At 41.4% G+C, this 23221-nt stretch overlaps 1 protein-coding gene across 1 annotated transcript; it reads right to left on the bottom strand.

Annotated features, from left to right (window-relative positions):
* Positions 1 to 11544: 11544 nt before the first annotated feature.
* tm2d2 (TM2 domain containing 2) lies at positions 11545 to 23221 on the bottom strand. Its single transcript, XM_063489939.1, has 4 exons — positions 22875 to 23221; positions 22455 to 22545; positions 22247 to 22362; positions 11545 to 13788 (listed from the first exon to the last, which is right to left on the bottom strand). Exons 1-4 carry the CDS (start codon positions 23105 to 23107, stop codon positions 13575 to 13577), a joined length of 654 nt encoding a protein of 217 aa, XP_063346009.1. The 5' UTR covers positions 23108 to 23221; the 3' UTR covers positions 11545 to 13574.

Genomic DNA, 23221 nt, shown 5'->3' with positions numbered 1-23221 from the left:
CAGATGTAATTGGCAGATAATGTTAAAAAAAAAATTCTACCAACCGTTAACCATAATTCAATAACCCTATAAACCTAATAACCGAATGCGCTTTTAACTCTTATTAGAATGAGATTTTAACCACTACGGTGCAAAGTTTTTAGATACTGCGTTGATAAAGTACAAGAGATACAATCTGTGCTTTGTCAGTGTTTATTCAGCATTCAAGGACAGCAATATTTGCATAGTATTTCTACTGACATATAGTGCACATACGTTTTGGGCAAAAACATTTTTGAATATTAAAATACAAACATTTTTAACATACAATTGGCAAATTAGCCAATGCCAATGCAAAACTTTATCTGCCGATTAAAAAAAGAAGATAATCTTCTCACAAACTGGTGTTTGATTTTGAAACAGGAAAAAAGTGGGGAAACAACTGAAAAGACTAACATTTGAATAAAACCTGAAAGCAAGTAAATACTTTCTATGCTGCCTTATGGTAAACTTTGGTAATATTGATGTATAAAGAACAACACTGGCTGATGATGAAATACAGTCAGCTGGCATGGTGACACTGCCAGTATTAACCTGCAGGGCTGGGACTGGGACAAAAAAGTGGGCATTCTGACTAGAGACTGGCCCACCAGGTAAGCCTTTGAATGAAAACGCTGTTGTGACAGTGATGTACACTGTCTTTTTGGTATATGGTATATTTCCATACATTTTACGTCAGATAAAAACTTTGTTCACAAGATTCAGATAATTATTTAATAAAAGCTAGATATTTTAAATGAGAATAAGAAAGAAAAGTATTTCTTTGTGCCCCCCTTTCCCTGTTCCCTACCTGGCCCCCCTGGCAAAACTTTCCTAGACCCGCCCTTGCACAGTTACCAGCTGTCAGCTACATAGAAAAGGATCCTGGTGTTATTTGTCTCTCAGAAACAGTTCATAACTTCCTTTCAAATCATTCATGTCACCTAAAAGGTAAACCTGTTTCTCCATCACCTGTTCAGCTTTGATGATTCAGTTAGGACATCTCCTGGTTTCATCTTCATGTTTCCCTCTCACCACATATCCAAACCGACATCATGACCAGCAGCTTTTACAGCTGTGGCTCCAGCAAACATCAGCTGACACTAGAAATTAATATTAAATAAATTCTAACAACAGCTGATCAAGCTTAAACGTGCTGCTGCTGTTTAGCGTGACATCCAATGGTTTCCTCTTTCTGGCGCAAAGTGGGCGATAAACAAACAAGAGAGAAAAGCCGATTAGCTGATCATTGATCAGTTTCATGATTGAAGTAGAAACAGGAGAGAGAGGGGAGAGAATGAGATCAGCCAGCGTAACGACAGAATAACTCCAGCTTTGTGTCTTTTTTTCATTCTAGCTAAAGTACGGGACAAACTGCGTCTCTTCTCAGTTCAATACCAAACGCGTAATATTTTCTCTGAATGAGGAACCATTCCATTTTTTAAGGAGCTGTTGGCAACTCTAATAATTAACCTTATGAACAAAATAAAGTTCAACATCAGTAACATCATAGCACCCGCCCAGCTTTATAGAAACACCGTCATGCTAGCTAGTACCCAGTACGAAAAAGTCAGCATAACGAAAATAAACCACATCTGAACTTGCTTTATATCTGACCCAGATAGACTGCAGGTCATAACTTCTTACCTGAAGTTCAGTTCACCTGACACTCGGACTGGCGGCCGCCTCGGGTCTCTCCTCCTCCTGCCTCCCCTTCCCTCATCCACCTGCTGGCCGCTGTGGAAGCTCCGCCATAGCCACCACCAAACAACTGAGTTATTTTTACACATCGGCGAGCATCTGGCCAATCCACCACCTCTCATTGTTCATGCCGTTACAGAAAAATTAAATAAATAAGTCATCCGCCCACCAGGCACATGCCCGGTACGCCCGATGGCCAGTCCAGTTATGTTAACCTGTTAATCTTTCGCCGAACAATTGTTTTCTGCGGTGCCGTCTTTCGTGCTTGGCTCTCCTACCTTTGCTAACATGATGCTCATTTGCAGAAGCCCATGCTGCATTCACTTACACTCGGATATCTGAGCTTCACTGTGAAAACATAATCGTACATTTGATATTTAATTGAATTTTATTGTTTTAGCTTCGGGGTGGCACCTGGGGTGGCCAGTCTGGTTGGAGGGGTGGCCTGTGCCCCCCTAGGCCACCCCGCTGGACACGCCACTGTGGAAGATCATTCCTCTTCTACGGATTTCCACAAAGTCTGTAATCCAAAGTTCTCCGTGGAGTCTCGGCGCCTTTCTCCAAATAAAAAAAAACCTGACCAGTGCAAAGCACTTCCTATTCATAAAACTAGCTTCGGATATCCATATCTGGCGGCTAATCAAGCAGACACCAACGGCTTCTAGTGATGTCTTGGTCGCGAACGATACGGCTCTTAGAGCCGGATCTTTGAAGTGAACGACGCGAGCCGGCTCCTTATTGGGAACTGTGGGGGGATTTTTTTTCCCCCTTTCTCTCACCCTCTCTCTCGCACTTTTTTTCCGCTTCACTCTGCACGCAAGCTTTGTGCTTTGCGCTGGGAAGAGGGGGGAGGGGCGGTAGTTACACTCGCAGTAGCACAGGAACAGAGCCGGAGGGAAAGAGAGAGAAAGACAGCCAGGGACAACAACTTCACATTAGAAAGGTATAGTAATCATCCACAACTATTTTCAGTTGCGGATGATAAAGGATTCAGAAAGTTAATTCATGCAGGCCCATATGACAGAGAATGTGCATCTTCTTTTTGTTTTCATATTTTTTCATATTTATATTTAATTGTGTTGTGGTTTGCAGTGTTTGTGTTGTTTCACTTTAAATTTGTTTAAAAGGAAAAAACTGAAAATTTAAATAGTTTAAAGTTGAACTGTAAATAGTTGGTTTTTGTATTATATAATTTATTTATTACATTTTATGTGGACTAAATAAAAGTATATTTACGGTGGCCCCTAGAGACAAAGCACGTACAAACTCCAAAACACGTACGAACTCCAAAACACGTACAAACCCCAAAGCACGTACAAACTCCAAAATATGTAAAAACTCCAAAACACGTAAAAACTCCAAAACACGTACAAACTCCATAGCACGTACAAACCCCGAAGCACGTACAAACTCCAAAGCACGTAAAAACTCCAAAAAACACGTAAAAACTCTGAAGCACGTACAAACTCCAAAACACGTACAAAACACAACAGAAGTGCTCCAGGATGCTAGGGGCAGTGTTGAGCTTTTGTTACCTAGTGGCTACACAAGCCAGGAAGTACCAACGACCGGATTTGGTGTGTGGTAGTAACAGGTGAATGAACATTTTTTTAAATTATTTGAAAATATATGAGTGCCTGTGTATAAATACACAAACAATACACATATGCTTTCGATTGTGTAATTTAAGTGATCTAGGTAGCTCTGTTTTGGAAGTTTAGTTAACGCTAGAAATGTGTTTTGGAGTTTGTACATGCTTTGGAGTTTGTACGTGCTTTGGAGTTTGTACATGCTTTGGAATTTGTACGTGCTTTTTGGAGTTTGTACGTGCTTTGTCTCTAGGGGCCACCGTATATATTTATATATAAACAAATATAAATAAAACCACGTTTTTTTTACATTAGTAATTCCTTTTGTGCATAATTTTATATTGTTGTTAATAATAAATTAATTAAAGCAACCAAACAACCTGAAGAGTCGGTTGGGAGGCGAAAGAGCCGACTCTTTTTAGTGAGTCAGCCGAAGGAGCCGATTCTCTAAAAAGGGTCGGAAATCCCATCACTAACGGCTTCGCTGTTTCAACAGCAACCAGGTTTTCTTACATGTACGGCTATGGCAGCGCAACCAAACGTACATGTAAGGCGGGACAACAATTCCACTGGTTGAACTGACATTTGCATCCAGGTCAAAAAATAACCTTTGAGAAACAAAAACAAATAAATAACAAAAATAATACAATTCCATACAAAATACTTTGGGTTTTTTCTTTAGAGTCTCTCTCCAATTGTCAGTGTTTTTAACTGAACAGAATAAAACCCCTTTAATAATAATTACAATAAACAGTCTCTAATTGCATCTGTTTGCTACAGGGCTACAAATGTATTACCTAAGCTCTTGTATATGTTTCAGAATGTCCCACTGGCTCCTCCTACTGGATTGTTTACCAAACTATCATCATTAATCAGAGAGTTTATTTGGAACAGGAAGCGTCCCCGCATTCTCTCGTCTCTGTTGTATCTTCCCTTCGATACAGGGGGATTGAAATGCCCCAATTTTTACTGGTACTATCTGGCTACTCAACTAAGGACAATAATGTTTTATTTTTCTTCCCAAAATACCCCTCCTTGGGTGGGGATGGAAGCAAATTCTTTTAAAATGCCATTAAACTTGTACTTATACTCTGCACAGCCAAAACAATTAAAGAAAGAAACAAATAATCCTATAGTCCGAAATATGATTGAAGTTTGGTTTACAGTAAAAGAAATGATGAATATTAAGAATAATCTCTCTCAGTTTAGTCCTATTTGGGGAAATGCTTTATTTGCACCAGGAAAGTTGGATGCAGGGTTTCAGGGTTGGGCAGAAAAAGGTGTTGGGAAAGTGGGTGATCTTTTTTGTGATGGAATAATAATTTAATTTGAGGATTTAGTCTCAAAATTTCAAATCCCCGAAAAACATTTCTTTAAGTATTTACAGATTAGATTCTTCATTTCTAACCCATATCCCAGTTAACTCCTCTAGAGTTAATGTTGAAAAAATGTTGTAACAAAGGCTTAATTTGACTTCAAATGACTTAAATATCAATATTTCTGAGGATACATAGAAGTCAGTTTGTTTAAAATCACAAAAACAATCGATTAATAGTAACTTAAAGGTATTACAATACAACTGGATCATGCAAACATATGTAACACCGGTGAAATTGAACAAATATAACAACAGAATTCCAGATACATGTTTTAAATGTGGAGAAGCCCGTGGGACATTTTTCCACTATATATGGGAATGCAGAATTGTCAGCGCATTTTGGCAGGAGGTGATGAACAAAATAAACCAAATTTTAACTACAAAGATCGCTTTAGATGCAGAAATGTTGCTACCACATATTTATCCTAAAAATCTTAAACTAAGAGCCCATATAATTAAGTTTATGGATTATTGTACATTACAGGCAAAACGTATAATTGCATTAAACTGGAAAAAATCAGATCCTCCTGCTATTGGTGCTTGGATAAATTCTTTGGCACAATGTAAGGCAATGAAAAGGATAACTTATTTTCTCAAAGACAAGTTAACATATTTTGATGATATTTGGTAGCTATTCAAAAACTTTATAAAAGAAGCAAACAGCACGTTTGTGCTCATTATGACTAATTGGTTTTGTTGTTGTTGTTTTTGTTTTTTGTTGTTTCTTTCAATATGTATTAATGTCAAGGACCTAGGTCTGGGGACCCAGGGTTCTCGAATGGACAGATGTGTGTTTGGTGTTGCAGGTCGCTGTGTGCGTGTGTGTGGATGAAGGTGTATCTGGGAGCACCAGTTTACAGGAGTCTTCAGGCCTGGTGGGTGTGCCCTTCCAGGTGGCTGGCCACACCTGAGGAAATGATCACACACACCTGCAGCTGATCAAGCATCGTTGGGGGAGCTACAAAGCAGTGTGGGAGAGCTCCTTGACGCTGGATCCTTGTGTGAATTCATGTTAGTCTCTTAGCAAGTTGTAACATAGAGGCAGCCATCAGAAACACTAGCATTTGGGTCCTCCTTCCCAGCCAGAACATGGACCCAGCGGACTCAGAGGAGAAGTTTAGGACGGAGGTGACGGATAAAATTAATGAACTCTGCGACCTATGGCTGGCGGGGCACGGGAAAGAAGTGCGTCACGCAGTGGAAAAGCGGTTGCGGGAAACACTGGCTTGTTTCCCTTGGGTAATGGACCGTATCTTTCCAAGCATTGCTGACTTAATAATTAACATCTTCCACCTCCACTCTCCAACTCAGGCTGCTCTCCAGCCCGGCCAGCTGGCGGATCCTCAGCCTGACATGCCAGCCCCGGCATCGTCAAGGAAGCGATGCTCGCGCCGCCGGCGCTCCTCACCACAGCCAGATTCCCGGACCCACTCAGCCCGAGCCGGAGGTCGCCACGCCGCCCGAGGGGCCCGCTCAGCCCGAGCCGGAGGTCGCCACGCCGCCCGAGGGGCCCGCTCAGCCCGAGCTGGATGTCGCCACGCCGCCCGAGGGGCCCGCTCAGCCCGAGCCGGATGTCGCCATGCCGCCCGAGGGGCCCGCTCAGCCCGAGCCGGATGTCGCCACGCCGCCCGAGGGGCCCGAGGGGCCCGCTCAGCCCGAGCCGGATGTCGCCACGCCGCCCGAGGGGCCCGAGGGGCCCGCTCAGCCCGAGCCGGATGTCGCCACGCCGCCCGAGGGGCCCGCTCAGCCCGAGCCGGATGTCGCCACGCCGCCCGAGGGGCCCGCGCTGCCCGAGCCGGATGTCGCCACGCCGCCCGAGGGGCCCGCGCTGCCCGTGGGGAGGGCTCCAGCGGCCGGCGAGGAGGCTTCGCCGTCATGGGAGGCCGCTGGAGCCTCAACGCCGCCGCCCCTGGACCTGTGGCAGGCCTCCGGAGCTGCAACGCCGCCGCTACTGGACCCGTGACTGCGGCCACTGAATCCTGCTTGTGAATTATCCATAAAATCATCACATTCTCTGTAAGATTAAGGTCAACTATTGAACGGCGTATATTTTAAAGTAAAGGCTTTAAAACCAAGCTGACGCTGAAAGTACAAACATCACTAATGTCACATAACTTTGCCGACATGTGGCCAACAGTAATGTTTTAATGTTCTTCATTATTAAACATTCGCACATAAATAGGTGACATAATATTCAGCACTTACTTTTGAAAGTTTACTCTTTGGCCACCCCGCTTCAGGCATCCGCCGTTTTTTTCCAAACAAAATATCCACACCCACCGCCGCGCTATGAATTGTGGGATATATGGGACCACGAAGTCTACATTGGACCACACTTCAAATTTGGGGAAATGAACTGCGCATTTGTCAACCGCATTTGGAGTACACTTCGAATTGGGACACCCTTCCTCGCGTCGCTGTGACGTAATCGGTCTCCAAATGCGCACTACGAAGCGTGCGGTCGCTGGATTGGGACACAGCCCTGAAGTCCTCCAGAAACCTGGTAATGAACATTTGATTCAGGTGTGATGACCCAGGGTGATATCTAAAACCTGCAGGACACCGGCACTTGAGGCCTAGAGTTTCTCACCCCTGATCTAAACTAACAGCTGGGAAACAAAGTCATTAACATCTATCAGTATTGAAAGACAGAACCTTCCCAGGAGTTAAAGGATTACCAAAATGATTCTAATATTGTGTCAACAACTGATCCATGACGTGTCAAACGAAACCAGAACAACATGTGAAGAACTGTAGACTCAGCTAAGGTCAGTGTTCATATTTCAACAGTATAAAGAGACTGGGCAAAAAATGGCATCCATAGGAGAGTTTCAAGGTGAAAACCACTGCTGACTAAAAAGAACACAAAAGCTCATCTCATTCTTTTCAAAACAACATGTTGATCCCCAAGACATCGGGGGAGCAACATGTTCTGTGCACTGACGGGACAAGTAGACCAGAGCATCAAGTTCATGCCCTGAAGCACCAGAAAGTTCACCTCTGAAAGACTCAAAAAAGAAAAAAAAAGAAAGAGTGACCTAATCAAAAGTGCGGACTGATTGAGTTGTTTTGACATGTTTTAAACATGCCATTAGTGCTTTAAAATTCTCCAGTGTTGTTGAATTTATACCGTTCTACAAAGAAGGGCGGGCCCAAAAGACTTACCATTATTGCAAATACTTGATTGCAGTTCTTGCCGCCATGGATGGCACGGTCGTTAGCACTGTTGCTGGACAGCAAGAAGATCCTGAGTTCATTTCCACCATCAGACCAGGGTCTGTCTTTCTTTCTTTGGAGTTTGCATGTTCTCACCGTGTTTGTGTGGGTTCTCCCCGGGTACTTCAGTTTCTTCCCACAGTCCAAAGACATGCAGTTAGTGGGGATAGGTTAATTGATCAATCTAAATTGCCCATAGGTGTGAATGTGAGTGCAAATGGTTGTCTGTCTCTGTGTGTTAGCCCTGCGACAGACTGGCGACCTGTCCAGGGTGTAACCTGCCTCTCGCCGTATGACAGCTGGGATAGGCTCCAGCGCCCCTCGTGACCCTGAAAGCGGAAGTGGAAGTGGATGGATGGATGGATCAGGTATGTTTGGGTAGAGATTTTTAAAAACTTATGTCTAATAATATGTGTAATATGTCTAATATAAAAATCTGTACATACATAAGCATCACTGGCTGATGTAGATGAGAGGAGTTTTTATTATCTAAAATTTTAAATCTATGGCTATCCGGTTATTTCATAAGTAAAATAAATAAATAAAACCAAAGTCAGCAAAACTGATGAAGTGTTTTATGACCACCTGTCAAATACAGTAAAACAAGACTAAATAAGATCATATAAAATTATTTAAATGTTCGTACCTGTAGTCTGTTTGCTGAAACACTGTGCTAAACCACTGATAGAAAAAAATAGTACTATGTAGTTATATGTGTAATATTTTATAGTATTAATGCGTATTTCTAATGTTTGAAACCTAGCGCCTTGAGGCGACTGTTGTTGTGTTTTGGCGCTATATAAATAAAATTGAACTGAAAAATTGAATTGAATTGTCTGAAACCACAGATAATATCAAAAATGTTTTTTTTAATCATGCCAAATCTATAACCTCAGTCAAAATGCAAAGTACTGAGAGGAGACAACACACTCTTTTACTGACATTCTACCCCAGCACTAACTAGACTCCAATAAATGTAATAAAGAGAATGTAAAGAACACCATGTCCCAGATACTTTTTATTGGGTAATAAGGACTGTGAACAATGAAAACATGAGAAAGTTTGGATTTTTTTAAACACCATCAGAAAAGGGAACATTGGACCTCCTATGAACACACCTGGTTTAAAGGCTTAAGAGTACAGAAAAGAAAAATACGTCTTATAGAGAACATTGGTCTCAACAATGTACACTACCAATAATATTCCCATGAATTCATCTTTTTTTTTTTAAATCAACAGATGAAACATAAATTAGCAATGTGTGGATCAAAGTTAAATAACATTAACACCCAGCTCAGGTGATGCTTCCATCAGTTGGATCCATATCATATACAATATCTATATCTGTACAAGCTGAAAAACTCAAATATATGTCTCAAAACATATTAATGTAGGGCAAGTGTACAGAGCTTTAAGGAGGACATCAGACTAAAAGAGAGATATGGTACCTGGAAAAACCTGTGTGCAGATCTTTTTTCAAGTGGCATATAAACCGTCACTCTATGAATTAAGTGGAAAATTAAATTATGTAAAGCAGTGTTTTAATGCTTCACTCTACAAAGGATGTTTAGCCAGCTGAAAATATATTGCCTGTTGAAAGCACACTCCTGCTGCTGGATGAGTCGTCACATTGACGATGGTGTCTTCTTCAACTTTTTACGATGAGAGCTAAGAGGGTTTTCACATATCCTTAGGTAATGAAATGAGCTCTATCTATGGAACAGCACATAAACCCTGGGTCCTGGTAAAGATTAGAAATTTAACAAAGTGGGAGATGAAGATTTGAATATTTAATGTGAGACCTGAGCCTCACTCCTGAAAGTCAATGGAGATCAAAATTTGTTTTAGTTTAAGACATTCAGATGAAATGAGGTTTTGGGGGTAAATGCTTCCACACAGCAGACTTTTTTTTCCTTCCAAAAGTAAGGAACCTTGAGTTAATACAGAAGACTGCTACATCGATATCTGAAATGTGACTAATAGGACTGCTGTGCATGTCCATGCCTGCTGTGCTGCTTGCTTGGAGCTCCGATGTTAATCAGTCCAAGTAAAGAAAGAACATATTAAAAAAAAAAAAAACCTGCAATATATAAATACAGAATTCAGACAGCTCTGGTGGAAGAGGCAAGTGAAGGGTCAATTCTGGTCTGTCGAGTAATTTGACAGAGGGGAAAAAGTGATAACTTGTGTATGATGTTGCCCTCAGGAGAAGAAACCTGCTAAGCGTTTTATGGAATGGAAGATTCTTGTTCAGTTTGTAAGTCACATAGGCAACAAAATGAACCAAGCCACAGAACTTGCAGATTTAGGATACATCAACACTGAAGTTTCAATTTTCTATTCCTGAGACATTTATAGCATATACAAGGCTTCCAGGATATGAGGACACATCGACACCACGTGGTCACCGGTGCTGATGTTCTTTAACTTGTTTGTAAAGACCGATTTATGCTTTCTGTGTCTGAGGTCCAGTGTTGGGTAATGTTACTTCTAAAAGTAACTTGTTATATTGCATAATTACAGCATTAACAACTGAAAACTAATTACCTTTAGAATATTTCTGCATTCAAAAAAATAAACCTTTCTATTTGAATTTAGTCTGGGTACACTAGTTATACATCTAGGAGTGTAATCTACTGTAACTCTGAATGTAGCTGATAGTGGCAGCTTGTGCTCTACCACATAACCAGAAACACACCTCATTTCCCTCAGAGTGACGGGTTATTGCAGGTGCTTCTTCAAAATGTGAACAGTAGTTCTCTAATGGCTCTGTGGTGTACTGGTTAACACCTTCACTTTACATGGAAGAGGAGCTACAAACACAGCCAGGGGGTCACAAGCTACTCCTAGTGCTGGTCCTCAGCTCGGATAAATCGGGTGTAAAATGTACTGCTTTGGGAATGGATAAGGGGCAGCTGAAAGTACCCAACTCTAATATGTGACTTTGCACTTTACAACACGATACACCCAACACTGCTGAAGGACTGATGTAGGCTTATATCTGTAGGCCACATGTGTCAAAGTCAAGGCCCGCGGGCCACATCCGGCCCGGCGTACATTTATATCTGGCCCGCGAGATCATTTTATATAGATGTATTATTATTGTTATGCATGGCCCGGCGATGTGAGGCGCTAATAATAAACAAACTACAGATCCCATAATGCAGCGCTGCAGCCTCCTTGCTGAACACTAGGCTAACTGGGAACATTCCCGCATCAATCAAGTCAAACTTCTGTTATTGCGAAGCTAGCCGCTCACAATGGTGGAGAGAAAAGTTGATTCTGAAAGCAGAGCCTTTCAGCGCCAGTGGGTGACTGAATATATGTTTACAGACATTGCCGGTAAACCCGTGTGTCTTATTAGTGGAGCTAATGTGGCTGTAATTAAGGATTTTAATTCAAGATGGCACTACGAGATAAAACGTAAGCTGAAAAACATTCCTTATCATACAGAGGTCCGTTGGCTGAGTTGGGATAAAAATTCTCAATAGAGTTTTTGAGCTCAGCAAGGAAATCTGTCAGTTCATGGACATGGCCTGTATGATGCGGTGAAGGCATTTCAAGTGAAGCTGTCACAAATGCACCAGTCCAACCTGCCTCACTTTCCCTGTTGCCAAGTAATGTTGAACCAAGTCAGCGGACTTTGCTGAACTGCACCTGTGCAGATTCAGATGGAGCTGCAGTGTAATGATACACTCAAGGGAAAGTACGACACTGAATGGCCCACACTGTTTATTAGTTCCATTCCTGATGCAGTTCGAACCTTGTGTATGCTTTCATTTATTTTTTTCTGGGGTTTTTGGCAGCATGTTCATATTTCTAACTTGCATAATTTTGACAGGATATAGTTTTATAAAGAGCAAAATATTTAAAGTTAAAGTTTATTTTTTTTTAAGTTTATTTAATCTGGAATAATATTCCTGTCTGTTTTTATTCATATTTATGTTTAAAAAACATTGTTTTAGTGTGTTCAATAAATGTTTATCTTGTTTGGCCCGCGACCTAAAGTGTGCCTTGAGTTTTGGCCCCCTGTGCAATTGAGTTTGACACCCCTGCTGTAGGCCATATAAAAGATGGATGAGCAAACATGAGGGGGCAAAGGCTGCGGTTCCATATGTACTCCTGGTCCTGTAGCAGTGTATGGGAAAATGACCCTCGGCCCTCACCTAGGTAAACACTTTCCTGATGAGTTTATGTTATCAGTCACTCATTTTGGGTCATATTTAGTCCTAAGTTTGAGAAAGCAGGATTATCTGAGATATGCTCATTGATTAACAACAAGCTGGCAGCCAATAAGTGTGTGATTTGTCCGATCCACACCACACACACGGCTTTAAAACACCAAGATGAAGATGGCCAAAAAGCCTCATCTCGAGGCTTCAAAACGGGTGGCATGATTGACCGTGTCAATTTTTTTATACAGGCTATGCTTGAACCAAAAAATACCCTAACTGATAGTTCTACTTTGTCCTCCTGACAGCAACAAAGAAAGGAGCCTGGTTCATTGTCTTTACTGGATGACATAAACAAGTCCAGAAACTTAAACTGTAGACGCCCGCATAAACAAGGAAAGCAGCCCAAACATCCAATGAAAGACATCAAAAATGAAATACTCGTGAATCACAAACACACTGAATTGTCCTCAGAATTAGAGTTCATGCTAATGAACTCTAATTCTGCAACACACTGTTGCAGAATTAGAGTTTGCAGAACTTACAGCAACACACTGTTGCTGTAAGTTCTGGATTTCCACAAAACTGTGAGCATGTTTGAGTACATTAAATGAGAGTATAACAAGAATTCTTCTAACACGCCTAAAACACAAACTCCCATAAAATCCTCCATTTGGTAGTTTTGCTTTCACACCTCCACCAGAATTGTCCTTTCCTCATGAAATCTCAGTCTGCACCAGCTTTAACAACACTTTTGAGCCAAATGGGCAGCAGAAACTGTTACCCAGGCCCGGACAGATGTGGTGTTGAGGCAACCTTTGGATCATGGGGCCTCCGTTTGCTTCCAAATGAACTCTGGTGGCAGCCTGTGCTGTGAAAGCAAACTGATTTCTATCAAGCCTATCTACTGAGCATCAATGCTAAAGAAAGTTGCAAGTCTAAACCCTTTGATATAACATGTTGTGCTTGTGTCCTAATCCATGTGAATCTGTATGCTTGATTAGAAAGTGGGTGTAACAAATCAGCTACACTGGAAATATACTCATCTTTCTTTCCATTGTGGGTACTGACATTCAGGATGCAGGATGACATTCAACAAAATAAAAAAAACAGAAGCCCATTCCAGCAGACCAGAACTAAACGGCAACAATGAATCATATTGTTCCACTCATATTGGACAAAATGAACTGAACTACAAGCATGAAAGTGACCTTTTTTGAGAAATCAGGAAACTGGAAAAACCACCATCACTGTAGCTGTGGTAAAAGCCTTGAGTTTTATGCATTCTCCAAGAAGTGAATTTATTTTAATGATAGCAAATTATTCCTTCTTTTTCACTGGAGCTCCTGGGAACCCCATAGGAGCCCTCAGGAGGTCCCCGATTCCACTTCTAATAAGCCAACTCAGGCAGAGGCCACGTCCTGGGAGTCCTCCTTATTAGGCTGATAAATATCAGACAGCAAAGTGGCCGGAGTCCTTAGTTGCAGTTTGCTGTCGCTCTCAGTAGTATGTGCACCAGTTACTGTAATCGCTGGGCATCAGTCCACCGGTGATAAGCAGAATCAGGTCCACAAACCACCAGATTCCCAGGCCTCCCAGAGTGAGCAGCTTCCCAACCGCAGTCCCTGTGTGGCCCAGGCAGAAACGATCAACCCCGAAACAGCCCAAGAAGAAGGAATACAGCAGTGTGGTGATGAAGTAGTGTCCAGTGTATCTGTAAAACACATGGCAAGAATTTAGATGAGTTGCAAAATGTATTTCATTTACACACCTGGACCTCAGCCAGGTTCCAAAGTTGGAAAGAGTTTAAATCGGCATCCGTTCACTTTATTTCAGGTTGCAGCAAGTTACTGACATTTCACAGAGTCTGGTTACGACAATCTCATCCTTTGTGGATGCCCCATATGGCTCAAGAAGGTAATAAACAAACACATAAACAGATATATATATTTTTTAATCATAATGATGAAACAAGCCACAAGATTAAAAAGAAAAGGTGTAGACCACCTGCAGTTGTGATCTACAAGGAGCGGACAGAATAAAAGAAACACCTGCTCTGTATTGTATAATTGGTGGACGGAGGCACGGGGGAAACTGAGCATTTGAGCCTGGTTTATCCGAAGCCTGGGCGGCAGCACAGTCTTTGTACAGGTGCTGCTTTGATTGTGCCCGTTCACTGCAAATGTCTGATATCTATGCAGTTACTATAGAGATTAGCCTGATGTGCTCATGAATGCTGTGTGTGGTGTGAAGTTATGAGGGCAAAAAGAAGTTGTGATCCTATGGCTAAACATTGCCATCTAGTGGTGAGCCTATGCTTTGTCACTGTGGAAAAGTACCCTTCCTCCGTCTTTAAAGCACAAATGCGTTCCTCTATAAAAGATCCATGAGAGCAACTTGATTTTGACTTTATAAAATCCTTCCTGTGGAGAAAATTACTGAAGAGGCAAGGTGGATCATATTCATTTTGAAAATAATGTATACATCAAGAAGTGACCATATCTGGGTGAGATTGTGGAGTTCTGACTAATAAGGTAATGAATATGTGCAGGATCCACAAACTACATAACATACAGAGACGTCCAGCTGCTAATAGACTAGTGCACCAATTTCACTGACCAAAACCACAGCACAAACGTCTACCACAGAGCAGACCATGTTATTTGTCAGACAACACTACCACAACAACCAGCTGGTCTGTGCAAAGTCAGGCAGAGTACACATGAGGAAATAAATAACTACACATATGTATCGATACATATGTGTAGTATCGGTCAGGCTCTGAAGTCTATGGCTATCGACTCAATTTTGGAGTCAGCCTCAAGTGGCCATTAGAAGAAAATGCCCTTTTTGGTCCTTGTGTACTGGCTTCATTTTTCAGGTCCATAGGTTACTGCTTGGTTTCAGCGGCAGCAGGATGACGACAAACACACACCAATAAATAAATACATATATGCATACATACATTTTTAAAAAGTTCATTAATAGCCCGAGAAACACAACAAAGGTCTCAAGACACTGTTTAATTCTGTGTAAACAACTGTTATTCCAGGCACAGAGTGAGTCATCCTCTAGTCGAAAGGTCAGGGGTTTGATTCACGGCTTGAATTCCAGTCTGAATGTCAATACATTCTTGGACAGGATACTGAACTCCAAATTGCCCCGATGTATCCGTGGTGGTGTGTGATGTTCTGTAGGAATGTCTTTGTGAATGTAGCCTGTAGTGTAAGACTGAGTAATTCAATTTCTAGAACAATAATTTTAAATTAGTCAGAATGTTATCTAAAACAAATGTCGGATTTCAAAGCTTTACAGCTAGAAGATCTCTAAAGTGGCAAAGAACCATATAAATATATACTTTTCATGCCACACTATCAAGATATTGGGGCTAAGGGTCAGGTTGTTCACTGAGAGATAACTTAGAGCTGTAGATAATAAATATTACATTACACCTTCAAAATACGATTTTGGTTAGAGCTGTAACTAACTGTTATTTATCAACTGTGAATCTGTCATTTATTTTTAGATGCCGCAAGTTTAATCATGATCATAAATAACCCAAAGAGTTCATAATGTGAAAAAGAAAAACATTCTCTTCTGGGAGGCTGAACAAAATAGCTGTGGCAGTTTCTGAAAAAAATCTGACTTCAAATTAGGTGCCAATTCACTTCCTGTCAGTCAGCTGATTAATTAGATGTTTCATCTCTGATTTGGACATATGAAGGTGTGTGAATAGCATGTTAATAGAATAGAATAGAATAGAATAGAATAGCCTTTATTGTCATTGTACAGGGTACAACGAAATTGGAGTGCCACTCCCTTGGTGCAAACATTCCTTAGCGTCTGACAGGAAGAGATCATGCCTGATCAGTGGCTTGAAGTCTAATTTAAATAACAATTTGAGGCTCCAGTCCTGGCTTCAACACCACCGCACAGCTGCTAAGAAATCGTAATCTTCTGATAATGTTAATCCTAGCTAGGTACTGAGGTCATGCCATTGTGTGTCAATTTCCTTCTGTCTGTCAGAAACTAAAGGCCAGCCAGACCTTATCATCCAGATAGCAGAAATGAAGTGAATTGATTTTTTGCAACGCTACAACCTTTCAGGTGCTGCAAACACCTTCAAGTCTTACATTTTCAAATGGAGCCTCTTAGTCATACAAAAACATCAGTCTAGCACAACCATCATTCCTGGCTCTGGCTTCTCTCATAGCCCCTTTCCATTAGTACCTTCTCAGATTGGCTGAACTTGTTTTCCATTTCAATAGAGTACCACCTAATGTGCGCAGGGTCGTTATAGCAACACGGCCGAATATCCCATTATGTCGTGTATGAGTTTTTGTCAGATTCTGGGACCCCGGTGTTGTTTTTTGTGCAGCCAATTCCCTCGTTGCCGGGTTTCAAAAAGGGCGGTTTTGATTTTTGTGAGGGAGACACTCTCATGACTCGAGTGATGCCACTGACTAGCCAATCTGTGGTATACAGTAAGTTGACATTTTTGGATCCCTTGGAGCCCCAGCAGAGTTCAAATCAAATCAAATCAAAATTTATTTATATAGCACATTTAAAAACAACAATGTCAATCAAAGTTCTTCACAAATTAAGAGCAAGTAAAACAATTTACCAACAGTGAGACAACAGCAACACAAGACAAACATAGAAAAAAAAAAAAGTACTGCAAAAATATGTTACTTTTCTGAAAAGTAATGCAGTACATTACTTATTAATTACTCACTAAAGAAAACAATTTATTACACTACTCGTTACATTACTTTCATGATACTCTGAAACATGACCTCCAATGCATTGGGACTAGAACCACCTGAGAAGCCTCACTGTGATCGCCACTGTACAAAGACATACGTGTAGAAGTGGAGGCTACAATAAATATATATAATATAAGCCTGACTGCTCATCACTGTCTGTGGGAGATCAGCTGGTAAGGGGTCAAGAACCAAAGTTGTGTTAGCAGCATAATGATGTCATTTCTGTCCTGGATGCAGTTTGCACTTTACCACAGGGCTGTTGTCCGTTAAGGCAATAAAATAAAAGTAATGAATAAGAGTAAAAAGTTCAGTAAAGCAAGTAATAAATGTCCTTATCACAACTCATCAAAAGTTTTCGAGCACTTATTGTAGGAAAAGCGCACAGGAACAAACACGATTTTGATGTTTGTTCAGGTTTTTTTGTCCCCCCCTGTGATGGCTGCCCTTATAGCCACACAGTGGTAATATCCACCATGTTAGTGTAGAGGCTTATACACAACATTGCATTCACATTTGACTGTCTTTAAATATAGGAATTAATTTACCGGACAATAAATAACTGGTTTTGGTTTAGAATTAATTCACATATCCATAACACTGCATTCTAAAATAAGTGCGCACATTTTAGTTTACACTGTTATGTATGATTAATCTTTTGTTTTCTGAGTTATCTTAATTGCAGCTGTTCCAGTCCCTTAATTAAGGAGCCAAGAGGTGGAAAAGGGGCGGAGCGAGCTTTAAAGGAAGACTGCAAATTGGTTCATGCCATAACTCGGGACCATGGGGGGGGGAGTTCATTCATTGGAGTTCATTATGTCAGGTTTTGTGTGTTTTACCCCTTCTCGTGTTTTTTGTGGGCTGATCAGCCACTATTTAAGTTTCCCCTTTGTCTCGTTAAGTTAGGTCAGTTTGTTTGAGATATCAGTAGTGTTGTCAACTTTAAGTAGAGTTCTGTTATTTTGACCTCTTTTATGGGCCCAAGATTTTGATTCTTTTTGCATGAGTTAACCAATTATGTTTTTTGGGTTAAATAAAAAATCATTTCTTTGGACTTTAACCTGTGCCTAAGTTTCCTTCACTGCGTGGTCCACCCCCCCCCCCCCCCCCCCCCCCCCCCCCCACACACACACACACACCTCCCCCCCCCCGCCTGCTCAGAGTGCAGAAAACTCACAAACCTTTGTAACACAAGTACAGACTTGATTGTGAAGATAGCCAGAGCGGTTATGGGGAGGGGAGGGGAGGCCTGACTTTTTTTTTTAAATTATCAGTAAATGTCACTATCCAAGACACAGAATGCCAGTTATTATTACCTGCTTGGAGAGTTTTGAATGACTTCTGATAAAGCTTTTTAGGGGTGCAGAGTGGGGTCATGTTAACGGTCAATTAAAATTTGGCTTACATCAACCAAGGTCTTCAAGGTTGACTCAATGATTTACTGGCTGAAAACTGACAAGAAGCCTATAACTTAGACACTAGGATTCCGACAAGTGTGGTGTGTACTGTCAACATATAGCAAGTACAAAGTCTTAAAATACCATGTCACATTTGACCTCTGACCTCACTTTTACATTTCACCTCTGCCTTTCTTTCAAGTTGATTCCAAAATGTGTTATTTTTGCTGCAATGCAAAATTAAAAGTACATACTGCCCAGAGAGTGACTGGCCTTGGTGGAGGTTTGCGCTCTTGGGGTGCTTCTTGTTCCTTATTATATTGTCAGCCAACAACACTGACTGAACAACAGACAGGAGCAGTATGGAAATCAGACCTTTGTATTGCAGGGCAGTACTGGTGACTCTGTCATACAAAACGCAGCTGGATCTTAAGAGTTACTCAGTTTAGAATTGCTCAGCTGGCAACAATGTATCTGCAAGAAAAAGCTAACAACAAGCCTCCCCTCAGGCACACTTCAATTCACATCTTTCTTGTTCTTTTGAGAGAAGCAGCTATTCTCAAAGAAATTCTGTGTCACTCGCTGTTTTTACTGTACGTGTGTACTGTACCGCACCGCAACAATTTGACTAATTAGCTTTTCTGTACTTGCTAGTCTGCAACATACCTATAACACTAGTTCACCTTTGGTTCTAAGATGTTACCCAACCATTTGCTACTAGCTGGGACTGCAGCTCCAAAGATAGCACAGTCCTTCTTGCTCAGTGTTATAGAAAGTTACAAACAAACTGGTTAGAAAGGACAACAGCGTTGCTGGCCAGTTTAGTTCTGCATACACTGACTAGTATGTAGTTTGTGTCAGCGTAAACTGGCACAACTACCCACAGAGGATAGGCTAACCATGTTCTGTACAGGAGTGTGGATGCTAGCCAGTAAGGAAAGAAGACTGCTGCTGTAGAGCTGCCAGCATCAGCTACACTCAGCAAACCAATGTAGAACGCTTTCACAGTAAGAGGTAGCACACATTTCAGTGGTATTTCAAATAAAACCGGGTTATTGAAAAATGAAATTAATGGTTTCAGTTTCAAATGGCTCACAAGTGAATCACTCCAAAGATCATTTTAACCTCATCTGTTAGGTAAACAGTGAAAATTGAGCACACAGTGTTTTCTTGGTTATGTGAAGAGTGTTCACAGGTGCCAAGGAAATTAGTCAGCAGGAACATCTATGCTTTTGACACAGATTCTGTCTTAATGGGCTGCAAAGCAGCCCTCTTTATAACACCTTTGTGTATTTAAATCAGGCGTCTGGAACTTTTACTATCTAAGGAGACATTTTTCGACCGAAACAAATGTAGTTACAAAACATATTTAAGCCCTGTAATGAAGATGACACATCACATTTAGTATAAAGTAGTGTGTCAATATTACTAATAGGTGTAAATATCAAAAACTATGACCATATGTGAGAACTCTACAGTAGAGTAAAACTAGAAAAAAAAATCTACAGATAGGGGAAACTCAGGAGCAGCCATTTATATATTTAAATACATGCTACCCATGTATGGACTACAGACTACTTCACAACACCCTGGCAATCACGTGCTGAAACTGGTCACAAACAAGGTGATGCAACGAAAACCTCCTCGTGATTGCTTTGGTCGCTACTAGATTTCCACTAAAACCCATAGTTTACATCAAAGACACTGACTTGTCAGGAGGGGCAAGTCAGGAAAGGCATCCAGCGTACAAATCTAGGCCAAACATGCAGATCAACAAGAATGACATTCATATACTGGATCGCCCTGGGTTAAAAATGACTCCCTCGCGTGCTGCTGCCCAACAGGGTTCCAGTGCAATGTACTTCTGACTAGGGCTGGGTGATATGGCCTAAAATCCATATCACGGTATAATTTGAAGCATGTGCGGTAACGATATATATCGCGATATATTCTTTTCTTCTGTACAACGTATTTTACACACTATAAGGCACACTTAAAATCCTTTAATTTTCTCAAAAATCGACAGTGTGCCTTATGTATGAATTCTGGTTGTACTTACTGACCTCGAACCGATTTTATGCAGCACACGGCGCTCAGAAATCTGTCAAAAAATGTTCTAGTACGGCTTTGGTAAGCTATGAAGGCGCACCGCTTGATGGATTGTTGAAGCATTACGGCTGCCGTAGTCAGGAGCCTCGCGGAGTAATCTGGGTCCAAAACTCCGTCTCCTTCAGGTCCCAAAGTCAAACAAACACTGCGGTATCACTGAGAGTTAAAAACTGTCTAAATTCTTTCATTTTTAATAAAATGATCAGCGTTGCTGCTTTACCAGGTGTAACAATTAAGTTTAACATCCAGGCATCCATGAAAACACAATTTATTAAATTCAACGGAGTTAGAAGTTAGCAGGAAGTTAGCTCGCTAGTTTCCACCTAAACATGATATGCCATGTTCTGACTGAGAGATTTCTGAAAAAATTAAAACGTACAGCTCTGCTATCACTTCCAACATAAATGTAGAGAGAAAACTAAACAGCAGTGATGTTTGTAGGATTACTGAAGTTGGACTAGCTGGTGTATAATGATGTCCTACGTGATTGCTAGCAAAACAGCTATGTTAGCATAACATTAGCACAGTGAAGCTGAAGGATGAACGCTAACATTTTTCCACTCAATAAAAGTTAACGTAGGGTTTTTGGTGGTTAGGGACAAATGCAATTGCATGGCAGGATGCTATAAACGGACCAAACTTCAGTCAGGAGGACAACTGAGATAATCCATTCACAATACGAGGTTAGTCATTAACATACTGCAACAACATGGGAATAGAGCAGCTGCGAGAGAATTTAGCATTAATGAATCAATGGTACGGAAGTGGAGGAAGCAAAGTTTTTGGCTTTCCCCATATTCCAAAAGTGCTTCGTCTCTTTGCTATTACTGTCGCCCGGCATAATTTGCAGATGATATTGTTTGCAGCCGCTGCAATGCTTTCGACCAAAACAGGCGCCGCTTGGTGACACCATCAACATGCGCTATCGCGGTAGAGCGGTATAGTCAAAATCTCTACCGCTGGCCAAATTTATATCGTTTCTACCGTATACCGTTTATACCGCCCACCCCTACTTCTGACCTAACAACACCGTCAGACAAAACACCCAAACACAAGCTACAAATTCATAGAATCATCTCAACAGGACAAGGCTCAGCTGTACATTTGCATCTAAAGGATAAAGGTCACTCTTTCCAGAATGCCAATGTTCGCATTTTGGACAGAGAAGACAGATGGTTTGAGAGAAGTAAAGGAGCCTCATAGCCTCATATAGAAGCTATGAGCCACCTACAGTGCAGTCTTAAGATCCTTTTCCTGGCATTTTGACCCCACTCACAACTTGCTTCAGGTGACCTTAATAGCTCACATGATGGTGGGGTGTGGCAATGTCTCACAGAGGTTTGACTCATTGGACCTGGAGACAAAAATGACTAACAACCTTTTAAATACTTTGGCTCATTTGACAACTCACATGCTCAACAGTAGGTCAATAGTAGTCAACAACCCTTCAGAGACCACCTCCAAAGGGGTGCAACCATACTAGGTGTTAAGTAGCTGGCCCGCTCAGCTTGTTGTTTTAGATCTGAAGAAGCCTGTTGGATGAGAGGTGAAAACTCTTCATAAACCTGAAGTGCAGCGGCCTTCGTTTTTCAAGTTCTCAAGACTACCATGACCTGGATAACTAAAAACCTGAACATACATTCTTTTCAACATACATACTGTAAATCAAAGCCCAAGTGATTCCTGTGTTCTGGTGTAATGGAAATACTGAGCAAAGCAGCTGATTCATGTTTACATTCACTGAACAACAATCTGTTTGTTCTACATATTTTGGATGCATATGGAAACAGAGGCAATGTTTGAACATTTAAATATGATGCAGATCCACTCTAAAATGAACCCAGAGAACTTAAGATGGTTTTATATGAGGTAACAGCTGTTTATCCAGTGTGGCATCTCTTACTTGATGCAGGGTACATTCTCTCTGAGGAACTCTCTGGGTCCGGCACATTCTATATCATCGAGTGCAGTGCAGAAAACCCGTGTGTGGTTCACCTCTTTTTGGGTCTGGCCACCCCACTAGGTAGAGATAAAAGGCGCAAAGTCAGACATGTTCTCGATTACTCAACACTAACTAACAGTATAATGTCCTAAACACCAACAATACCTACCCCGATGCAACCAACATGTTCCATCTCCTGATAGGCAGTGTAGTTGCCCGCGTGATCCACAGGGTCTTGACAGTAGATGAATTCCTCCGGTCTTCACCACACATTGAATTTAGAAAGAAAGCAAAAGACACAGAGGTATAGTTCAAAGAAACTACGGTGTGTAGTCAAGCCAAACTGAAGTGTGTAAAGACAGCCCGAGTTTTGAAGATATTATATTGTAATCTATGAACAAATGTTTTTTTAACCAAAAATAAGTTTGGGTGGGGAAATGCGGTGCTTCCAGTTCAGTGTTACTGGTGCGTAAGTAGGCATGAATTGGCAGATTTATAAACGTAGTCCTGTGTCAGTTTAGAGTTAGCATTGCCCAATGCTAACATGCTAATAGCTACTTCCAGTTAACAGCATCTCTGAGTTACTTACAGATAGCTGCAGAGGACAACAGGTGACGGAGGTTTGTACTCGAGCTCCGTATAGTTTGCACTGTCGGGCGGTTCGCTGGAGGGGAGCAAAGTAGAAACCGGACCGGGAGAAGAAGCAGGAGTCTCCGTTGTCGTCGAATTTTGCGAGTGGATTCCTTCCAAACATTGTAACAATATGGCCGTTAATAGCAGCAGGAACTGTCCGCACATCAGAATATAGCTGACCGAAATCATTGTCACCTCCAAATACTACTAAGCTATTCCTCAAAGCTGTTCATGGTAACATTTGGCTAGCCACATTCAGCTAAAGATGTTTGTTTGGATCTCGATGGCCGTCTCGTGTGAATG

Source organism: Pelmatolapia mariae, linkage group LG12, assembly GCF_036321145.2.
Source record: "Pelmatolapia mariae isolate MD_Pm_ZW linkage group LG12, Pm_UMD_F_2, whole genome shotgun sequence".
In the NCBI taxonomy this organism is placed as follows: Eukaryota; Metazoa; Chordata; class Actinopteri; order Cichliformes; family Cichlidae; genus Pelmatolapia; species Pelmatolapia mariae.
Note: the sequence above shows the minus strand (reverse complement) of the source record. Positions and strands in the feature narration are given on the sequence as shown.